At 39.8% G+C, this 10188-nt stretch overlaps 2 protein-coding genes across 4 annotated transcripts in view; one reads left to right on the top strand and one right to left on the bottom strand.

Moving 5' to 3' along the window:
- Positions 1-10188, top strand: part of LOC144647809 (histamine H2 receptor-like) — a 410332-nt gene that overhangs the window by 5827 nt on the left and 394317 nt on the right. The gene's annotated exons all lie outside the window — the stretch shown is intronic.
- Positions 1710-9479, bottom strand: LOC144647804 (amine sulfotransferase-like). 2 transcript variants are annotated; one of them, XM_078507514.1, is made up of 5 exons: positions 9389-9479; positions 7291-7459; positions 6357-6731; positions 5598-5692; positions 1710-3778 (listed from the first exon to the last, which is right to left on the bottom strand). In XM_078507514.1, exons 2-5 carry the CDS (start codon positions 7430-7432, stop codon positions 3497-3499), a joined length of 894 nt encoding a protein of 297 aa, XP_078363640.1. In that variant the 5' UTR covers positions 7433-7459; positions 9389-9479; the 3' UTR covers positions 1710-3496. The 2 variants fall into 2 exon arrangements, with proteins under 2 accessions (XP_078363640.1, XP_078363639.1); XM_078507513.1 differs by having other exon boundaries at positions 9329-9450.

The raw sequence follows: 10188 nt of genomic DNA, 5'->3' as shown, positions 1-10188 counted from the left end.
TATCACATCGTTCACATGCGTGTGAACGTGATCTACACGCGTGACATTGCGTTACCTTGTTTATCATGTGATTGCGATCAGTTTACATCTATGTTTTATTACACAATCACCTCGTGTTTTGATCTTTCTACGATTACGTTCTTTGTATTCACGTTTTTTGTCCTGATTTGTCTTCGCTCCACCGGATCAGAGGAATAATAATAATAACAATCTTTTATTAGGAAAGCTCCATCACTTAAGTGGTTTACACGGAGGTCCTAACACTAGACATATATTATATAAATTAAAATCTATTAATTAAAATCTATAAATTAGAGCTAAAACCGAAATATAAAAAATATTTACAACATATACATTAAAAGGATTAAAAATACTTAATTATAAAAAGCAGAAAAAATATTTACAACATATACATTAAAAGGATAAAAATACCTAATTATAAAAAGCAGAAAAAAAGACACTTCTTAAAAATTGGCAAACTTGCTGAGTTTCTTACAGTTCTCTCTAACTCATTAAAGTCTTTGAAACACTGGTACCGCGAACGGTGCCTTCCCCAATTGTATTTGATTTTGGGGAGCTGTATAGTTTCTTTATTGCGTGTATTGTAGGAGTGCATATCACTCTTTCTTACAATGTCCAAAGAATGATTAAGTTGGCCATTAATACACTTGTATGCATATATACATCGATGACATTTCCTACGTTCTTCGAGATTCAGCCATCTTAAGACTGTTAATGCATCAGTGGATGAGGAGTGAAGTGATCTATCTAATATTAACTTAGCTGCTCTGTTTTGCAGAATTTGCAATTCATTCATTAGTGAGACATTGTCCTTGTCACCCCAGACTAAATCAGCATGGTCAAAAATAGGTAGCACTAAGCTGTTATAAAAAAGTAACCGGGCATTATAAGGTAAATAATACTTAATCCTACGTAAAAGACCAAGGTTCTTATTAACCTTAGATGAAATATACTCAACATGGTCGAACCACGAAAAAGTTGAGGACAACATAACTCCCAAATATTTAAAACTAGTTACAGAATTTATATCAGTGTCAAAAATAGATAATGAGAAAGAGGAAATATCAACAAGTTTCCTATTACTGCCTATAATCATGGATTTCGTCTTAGTAAGATTCAAAGTTAGCTTATTTCCATGTAGCCACTGAGCAACTTTCAAGAGATCATCATTTAGTGCCTCGTCTAACAGGTGTGGCTCCTTAGCAAAATAGTACAGGACCGTGTCATCAGCATACAAAGTCACCTCGCAATTCTTTATAGCCAGAGGAAGATCATTAATATAAACCAAGAAGAGAAGCGGTCCCAGAATACTCCCCTGAGGCACCCCAAAGGTCATCGGGAGTGGGTCAGACACAGCATCACTACAGGCAGTCCGCTGTTTACGATGACTCAGGTAAGACTTGAACCACTGCAGGGTACTGTGCGAGACACCGATAGCCGACAACTTAGACAGCAAGATGTTATGGTCAACGGTATCGAATGCCTTGGTCAAATCTAAGAACACTGCACCGCACAGTTCTCCACTCTCCATATGCAATAGGACTTCATCTGCAAAACTGGTGAGAGCTGAAGTTGTAGACAGCTTGGGACGGAAGCCAAATTGTTTGTTGGAAATGAGGTTATTTGAATTCAGAAAGTCATAGAATTGAGAATGGACGACCTTTTCCAGTATTTTACTCATTGTTGGCAGAATAAAAATTGGGCGATAATTTGACGCATTTGTCCTATCTCCAGTTTTGAAAAGCGCAGCCACTTTCGAGCATTTCCATATTTCAGGAAAATTGCCAGTGCGAATAGAAAGATTCAGTAACTTGGTGATTGAGGGACAAATAGCACGCGCGCCACACTTTAAAAGTCTCGCACTGATGTTGTCTAAGCCAATAGCTTTGTTTGGAATATTTGTAAGTTTTGTCCTTTCAGTGTTTTTTCAAATCGTTCATTAGTTTCTTATATTGTTGTAATCTATTGCTTTTCAGTCGAACCATATTCATCGATAATTGTTACTATTGTCTGATGCGTTCGGATTACCGCAATTCAATAAAGTAAGCGTTAAATGGAACAAGACTCTGAACTGAACGATTTATTGCTTACATTTATAAGCTCTTTTTAGTACTATTTTAACACAAAAGCACAACTTACAATACGATAACCAACACTTTGATACTTATACTAATCACAATGCTACCCTAGCTCAGGTATAACATTTTAAGATGCAGACAATAAAGGAGGGGACATGGGGGTCTGCGCAGTCTGCGGTGTTGCTAATTTTTTTATGCGGTGTTGCGGTGAATAAAATCCCATCTTGCGGCGTTGTGGTGATCTCAAACCCTGCGGTGTGTGATGTTTGTGTTTTTAAACCAACGGTGTTTGGTGAAATTATTGGCGGTGTTACGGTTTTTTGTCTGACACTTGCAGAACTAAATTTAGCTCTCCTATCTTCGTTAATCCGTCCTTTATAATACTAGCATACATATAAGGTCATATACCATATGTTTAATTTGTAACAAAATACAGTCAAATGTCATCTTGTTGATCATTACTACGCATTAACTGCCAATAGGAAGCCGTTTTCATTCATAAGTAACTTAATTATATTGCGGTGATGGTGTTTCGTGAAATTTTCTTGCGGTGATGCGGTGTTTGTGTATTATTTTTGCGGTGTTGCGGTGCTCAGGATGCCCGGGGGGGACTCCCATATGAAACGGACGGGGATGCTCGTCGGAAATTTTGAAAAGCACCCCTAAAAGAGACCAATCTGGGTGTGGCTCAAGCCTTTCTTGACCCCTAAAAGATACCAAAAAACTAAGAATGGAGATTATATTTGTATATTTCTTCGTGTGTAACCCTAAACGAGACCATTTTGGCTAAAAATATTGGCGTTTTGGGCGTTTTTTCCCGGAACACCCTAAGCGAGACCAAAAGTCCGAAATTTACACCCCTAAGCGAGACGACGAGCATCCCCGTCACTTTCATATGCGAGTCCCCCCCCCGGGTCAGGATGCCCCCATGTCCCCCTCAATAAAAGCGTTTGGTAAGTTGGTACTTCATAAATCTATTCCCCCATTCTTGTTTTCCAGTGGGATGGGCACTTTAAAATGAACAAATCATTTCCACGAGTTCACTGGGTTACCTTAAAGAAAAGGTTGGATAAATATTACTGTTTTTGGCCGCGTAAGGTATCTTAACACGTGACCGTTGCATAAATTTCCCGGGGGAATCCTCTTTGAAAATCGCAGGGGTACTCGCCCTGTGGGTTTGGCTCAAATTCATTTTTACCTCTCGGTAAGAGGTACCTATCGCTCAAACAACAAATTAACAGACAATTTTTCGGCCTAATACACTAAAAGATTACCGCTATAGTTCTAATGGATTTTAGCGTGATAAGTGGTACCAGCAAATAAATTTTACCCCTTAAAAGTTAAGACAAACAACGCATCATTGTGACAGGAGAGTCCCCTCCTAGTCCCAAGTTTGTTTAATCCTCACATTCAAATCTTATCCCTGTTCCTTTCATTTTTTCTTTGAATACTTTATCAAATAACTGGTTCTGCTCTTCAGTGAAGTAGCTTTTCCATTCTCCTACTTTTCCCTTCCGAATATGCCCATCTCCCTTCATTCCTTCAAACCAACTGTAGTTTGTGTGATTAGAGTTCTTCATGGCGCCAAATGACGTTTGTCGGACAATGAGGTCACGAGTTTCGGGAGAGAGGTCTTTACCAATGAACTTGGCTATCTTTTCTACATCATCTGCCAAATTCTAAGGAAATGAAATAAACATTTAAGAAAACAAACCATCAGTGACGTTCATTAGAAATAACTTTATAAAGTTTTCTAGAATATCTTTTAATGTATTAAAGTTATTTGTTTTGAACGAAATTGTTGTTCTGCTTTGGCGGTCAAGTGAAACACTTAGTTTATCATGTAGTGAGTTTGAAAAAGCTGACGTTTCGAGCGTTAACTCTTCGTCGGAGCAAACAGCATGACACTAGTTGATTGATAAGGCTGCATTCATTATGTATCCTACAGGGGGGGGGGGCAGAGGATTTTAGGGGGGGTTCTCAAATTTTTAGAGCAAAAAAAGGGGGAGATATGAAAATTGTTTATATATCTCCTGGGGGATGCTTATTTTTTGTAAGATTCTGTCTAGCCATTGTAATAGTGAAAAAAAAATGATAAGTACAGCAGCTTCTTTCAAGGATTGTAAGCAACAAGGGTACCTCTATTATTCTGAGAGACTAAAGTACCTATTTTGAAGTTTTTCAAGTAGTGTGCCTGGTCTGTAGATGTAATGTTTCAATACAGTATAAAAAATACAATTTCTAAAATGGAAACATTTAATGGAACCTCAGTCTAAGCAGTGCAACTTGATTGAATCAATGAATGCAAAAGAAAACAATGTAATTCAGTGCACAGTTTTATGAAATTAAACAACAAATGTGCACTTAAATATTCAATGAAAGGATACGAACAATATGACTGGAAAACTATCGCGTCCACGTTTGAAAATATGAACAAGCTATACGTCGATCAGTTTCCAATTTAGACCATCATAAACTTTCTCTCCTTGGGAAGAAAAATGATAACATAAGGAGAATAATGGCACATGTCGCACTTGAGAGGAATAATGCTGAATGGCCGAACAACGTGGGTGAAGAGGATGGCAACAGCCGAGATGAATCCGTGGATGAGTGAGTGAGAGTGATGATAATAATGAGGTTGTTACTTTTGTCGACGAGAGTGACAGTGAAACGGAGGTTCCTGTCAATACTCCTGGTAGTACTCGTACACGAGCTGGCAGGCTATCTATACCTAATTCGCGCTACTTAGACTGGCTCGCATAGGTATGACATAAACAGTCAAAGATGTTGTTATTAAACATGTCTCATGAAATTTCAAACATATGTAGTGTACCATTATACAGATATTTATTTTGATATTTCTTGTGAGGGAGGAGAATGAATGCAGCCTAAAGTTTTCGATTAGCTTCACTGCTCTAAAAAGAGTGAATAGTTAGTTAATGAAAGGCTCGTGATTCATTTTCATCTGGGGATTACAAAGTGGTAATCCACCAGACTAGTAGAGAAGCATATTTAACGTGATCAATTTCACCAACGTCACAACAGAAAATTTTCAACGCACTGTAGCTGCTTAAATGGGACACTGTCACGAGCTTCACTTAAAAAATTCAAGAGCTTTAAGACGTATGGAAACCTATAAACAGTGGTCCAGTTTTGTAAAAAAATAGGCTGACTTTTAGTTGTTTTTTTTTTTTTTTTTTTCTGGAAAAACAGCTAAAAACTAACTGAACGCATCCCCTCCTCCAAGAACAATTTACGATCCTCATCTTGATGTTCTAGGGGCATTTCGTGTACGAGCAAGAGTACTTCGCCAATTTCAGTTCATTATACTAAAAAGCAGAAAAATCCCCGTGACAGGGACCCTTTAAGCTTTGTGGCACAGCAGCCGCTTTCTGGAGAATAACATACATAGGCACTAATTCTAACATTCATCGTGCTGATTCGCCATCGTAAAAAATACTGAAATAATTTTGAAATGACTTCAGTTTATTAACTCACATTTATTCTGTCTTCGTACGTTAGAAACAAAATATTAGGGTCATCTCTGTGTTTCCACCAGCCTAGCACGTGATCAAACCACACACCCCCTAAAACTGCAAAATAATAAAAAAAAATCTCACATTAAGCTACAAGAGTCCTAGCCTAGACAACGGCCATTGCGGCAAACAGAATGACTTGAACTCAAAAACTAATAATAAAATGACAAGAATAGTAGCAAATGGGAGTATACAAGATGGATCTACCCTTAGGCAATTGTACTGACAGGTTCAGAATGGTCTGTAGAACGACCACTGCATGTCTTCATTCACACATGTAACTTGCAAGTTTGAAAGATCAGAGGTTTGTCTATCTTTAGTTTGAATTCGTTACTCAAAACAACTTTATGCTGACGAAACACATGATCGCCGACACTTTTTCCAACTACATAACACAAAAACACGAAAGATTCCTCTCATCAATATCGACCAGTAAGATATCCGAGGGCTTAAGTGTTCTCAAGTAATATAGAAATTACGTCGGTGACTTGCAATAAGAAAGGCTATGGCAACAGATCCAAGGATCTGCACCGTGAAGTTCGAACTAAAAGGGTGTCACAGGCGAAAATATGTTTGTTGGAAACGCAGGAGTTTCATCGATCATCGTGATATTTCTACCCTTAACAATATGATCGGAGTTGTTTAGGGCTTCAACATAGCAGTTCAACAACATTTTAGGGGTGGTAATTGACCTCTTGCCAAACACATTTCTTTTACTTACATTTTCCATCCATGAAAAGTTCAAAGGCCTCATCCCACGAAGGAATTTCCTTGAAATAAGGCATGTTATGGCAATGATGATAGAGAGACACACAGACGTCTTTAGGATTTCGCATAACATAAATGTATCGAGGCTTTGTGGATTCGTCACTACCTTTAGGAATCAAGTCATACGTGAGATGAGTCTTGAATACACGAGGCACAGGGAAGCTTCCAAACATTCTCTCTACAGACTTCGCATCTTTCATGACGTAGGGATAAGATTTGAAAGTGAGAATCAGTCCCTCTATTAAAGGCATTCGTTCGTCCAATCGACGGTCATCGATTTTTCCATCGTGAAGTATCTCCCACACTATTTCCTGAGTCCATGATGAACCTGCAATTGTTACTTGACTTTTAGTGCAGGGCAACATTTCTTGGACGGGCATTTAACAGATTGTTTGAAAAGTAAACAGAACAGGGAAATTGCAGGGATGGCGCAGTGGTAAGAGCGCATGCGTCCTACCAAAGTGGCCCGGGTTCGCATCTTCGACCCGGCGTCATAAGTGGGTTGAGTTTGTTGTTTGTTCTCGTCCCTGCTCGGAGGGTTTTTCTCCTGTTTCCTGTCTTCACAAAAACCAACACCAATAAATGACATTTGAATTTACATTTTTTACCCTTGTTAATTTTGTTCACCAAAGGGGGGAAGGGGGTTCTCCATTTCTGAGAATTTGAATTATGGCACGGACTGTGGATCCTTGTGCCTAAGAAATTTCAGTTCTATAGGCCTAAACAATAAACAATGTCGTTTTTGTTTTCTGAGGGATTTCGTCTAACTGACAGAACAATAAATTATTCTACAAACACTATCATATTTTTTGAAACAAAATCTAAAATTCCAACAAAATCATAGTCACCTTTAATTCATAAGGAAAAGTATTACTTAGTAAACAAACCTGATCTTGGGTATGAAACAATGAAAATATCATCCTTTCTGGCAGGCAATCTTGGAAAAACTGCCACCTTTTCTTCTGTTACTCCCATATCACGGGGCCATGCGTAACCATGGAATATCATCGGGTCAGTAAAGTCAGCCATGTGTGAAGTTACTGTTTACTACAGAAGCTAGAATGCAACATTTAAGATAACTGTTGGACAAGAGTTGTGATTTGAGGTGCTTTTAATGGGCATTCAGTGAGGAAACCGTTTCGGCTACATGACAACAAGTTAAAAGGTCTGGCTTGTCGTGTGGCTAGGCGAATGCAGCTGTATCGAGAAAGAGTTTCCTACAGAAGCATAAAAGCGTTTTACAATGAAACATTATGTTGCAGAGGAGTCGAATGTTACGTAAGGAATCTTGTAACCGCTTCGCTAATATAAATTCATTTAACTAAAGATACAGTGTATGCATGCAGGGTTTTAAGGAATATTATTCCACTGGCACTGGCAAAAAACACACAAAAGAAACTCTTTACCATTATTTAAAGCTAACCGTAAATGAGCTAACCTGAGCGTTATCCAGCATTACCGGTTGTTTCGGTGGTTTCGTTACGTTGTCGTTCGTACATACTGTATCGATATAATCGATACAGCGATTTAAGGCGACGGTCAGTTTAGAACCCAGACTGTGGACTGCGGACTACAGACTGCATACCGCAGACTGTAGAGCGTAAAATGCAGACTGCGGTCCAGAGGTCAAATGCAGACCAAGGGTAATGTAACGAAATACGAGATACAGAGCCATTTCATTAACCCAGATGGCTGGGCTTTGGTCACCAGGGAAGTCACATGGCCTTGTTTGTAAAATAAGAAAGGTGAATGCACGTGATCACATTTCTGAGCGTTTGAACAATGAGTTGAACAATGACGTTCTCTCTCAACAGCAAAGTGTGAACTTTTGCTCGAGAAAAATCAATCGATGGAAGATTACCAGGTAGTGTTTACACACTCTGATTTGTCGGCCCGATTTGCTCCGAGAAAATTTACACGTTACGACTCGACGGCTCGATTTTCTTTGCCTTACTAAAATTTAAAAAAAAATTTTGTCCGAGCCAAGTGGCCCATACAGCCGGAGCTTATCCCGGTTTCCGTAGTTTCCTACTCCCCTCTGGATTGGATGCTAGTCCACCTGCGTGGAGAGAGGTACTGTAAGAGAAAAGCGTCTTGCCTAAGAACACAACGCAGCGCCCCGGCCAGGCCTCGAACCCGGGCCGTTCGACTCGGAGTCGAGCGCGCTAACCATTAGGCCACCGCGCCTTCCTTACTAAAATTTGCGAGGATGAAAATCGGCCCGAATAAAAACTGTAGCATTGCAACAGATTTGTAAAAATCGGGTCGATTTTTAGCTGCGCACTCATTTTCCTATCAAATCTGAGTCGACTTTTGCATCTAAGCGTGAACACTTACTTAGAGTAACCATGTTCGAATTAAGTATCAAACGCTGTGTGATGCTTATTAAAATGCAAAGTTTGAAGGATGTTAGACAAGACAACGTTTCGCACGAGCGATCATGAATTAGAACTGGTTATGAATAAATTTACTCCGCGGCCACAGCTCTTTAAAGTTTTTTAAAATGGTACAGACTCGACCCTTTTGCAGTTAAATTATCAAAAAGGGCTTTGCTTCTCTACTGTAGCAATACAACACCAAAAAAGTATCAGGTAAAAAATAAATTTTTGTGTTCGGCGAGCCGTTAACACGTATAAATTAATTTGCCATAAAGATTTGTAAACATTTCAGTTTCATCCAGTTTACAAACGCAAAAGATTTGAAATTAAAGTCATTTTACCCCTGGTCTGTAGTCTGTGGACTGTATTTTACCTCTGGTCTGTAGTCTGTGGCCTGCATTTATCCCCGGTCTGCAGTCTGCAATTCGCGTTTAACAACGACCGGCGAGGCGCCTCAAATGACTTACAACCCACAGCAAAACAATGTTCTTCGATATCATACAAAATGCAAACTCATAAATGGGCTCAAACAGCTTAGATGGGTTACCTGAACGTTCTCGGAAAGATAACCAATGATTACTCGATCACATATCCATTTCAATATTACCAGACAGGAGTAAGACTTTTTTAGAGTGCCGAAGACTCCGAAGACCAATCTCGAACCCAAAGTCCACCGGCTTCTAGGTCAGCGGTAGGTCGCCGGGACGAACTCTGGGAAAATAAAATTTATCACGCCAGAAATATTGGTGTTCCGGTTTTATTGCGCATGCTTAAAGTTTTAAGCGGAAGCAAAACCTCCCAGAACGGAAACTGAACTAATTTCTTACACAGCATTGAGGGAACTGGAATTTATCGAAGAAACGATATTGTTTTGCAAGAAAGAAGAGCGAGCAACAAACCTGGTCAATGACCACATGGGAAGAACGGGAATGAAGCGGACCGAGTGAATAGAAAAACGCATGATGGACAAGAGAGGTAACAAGAACGCTGCAGGATGTGCGAGTGAAATAGGAACCTCCGCTGGCTCTTACAACCATCCTTTGGTGGCCTCTCTGAAGATCAAGTTTAATCCGATGGCCAAACAAATGAAGGGCTCTGAGAGATAACTGGTCGAAGCCACACAGAGGACACCATCAAGAGGAGGATGTGGAGGTGGATTCCACACACACTCCGAAAACCTATGAACAACATCACTAGTACTGCCCTCGAATGGAACCTCCAGGGATCCAGGAAGAGGGGGTCCAGCCATCTAAGCAGTCATGGAGGCGCTGCTCACCAGGAGATCTGGAAGCAAAGAACCTGTCTTGGCTAGAGGCTAAGAAAATTCCTTGCACGCCAAAAGATTTCGGTTGAGAGCCACGGTGAACGCCCTATGTTCCCCTAAGGAGTGAAGGTGGCAGAGAGAAC

The sequence above is a fragment of the Oculina patagonica genome, chromosome 4 (genome assembly GCF_052425735.1).
Source record: "Oculina patagonica isolate OP01 chromosome 4, crgOcupat, whole genome shotgun sequence".
In the NCBI taxonomy this organism is placed as follows: domain Eukaryota; kingdom Metazoa; phylum Cnidaria; class Anthozoa; order Scleractinia; family Oculinidae; genus Oculina; species Oculina patagonica.
This window is presented reverse-complemented; position numbering and strand designations above follow the sequence as displayed.

What these genes read in the sequence shown, in the direction of transcription:
- LOC144647804 (XM_078507514.1), bottom strand. Translation starts at nt 7,432, where the DNA reads ATGGCTGACTTTACTGACCCGATGATATTCCATGGTTACGCATGGCCC. An exon ending in ACTTTTCATGGATGGAAAAT is followed by an intron (nt 5,693 to 6,356) that starts GTAAGTAAAAGA and finishes ATTATTTTGCAG; the next exon opens with TTTTAGGGGGTGTGTGGTTT. An exon ending in CGTACGAAGACAGAATAAAT is followed by an intron (nt 3,779 to 5,597) that starts GTGAGTTAATAA and finishes TCATTTCCTTAG; the next exon opens with AATTTGGCAGATGATGTAGA.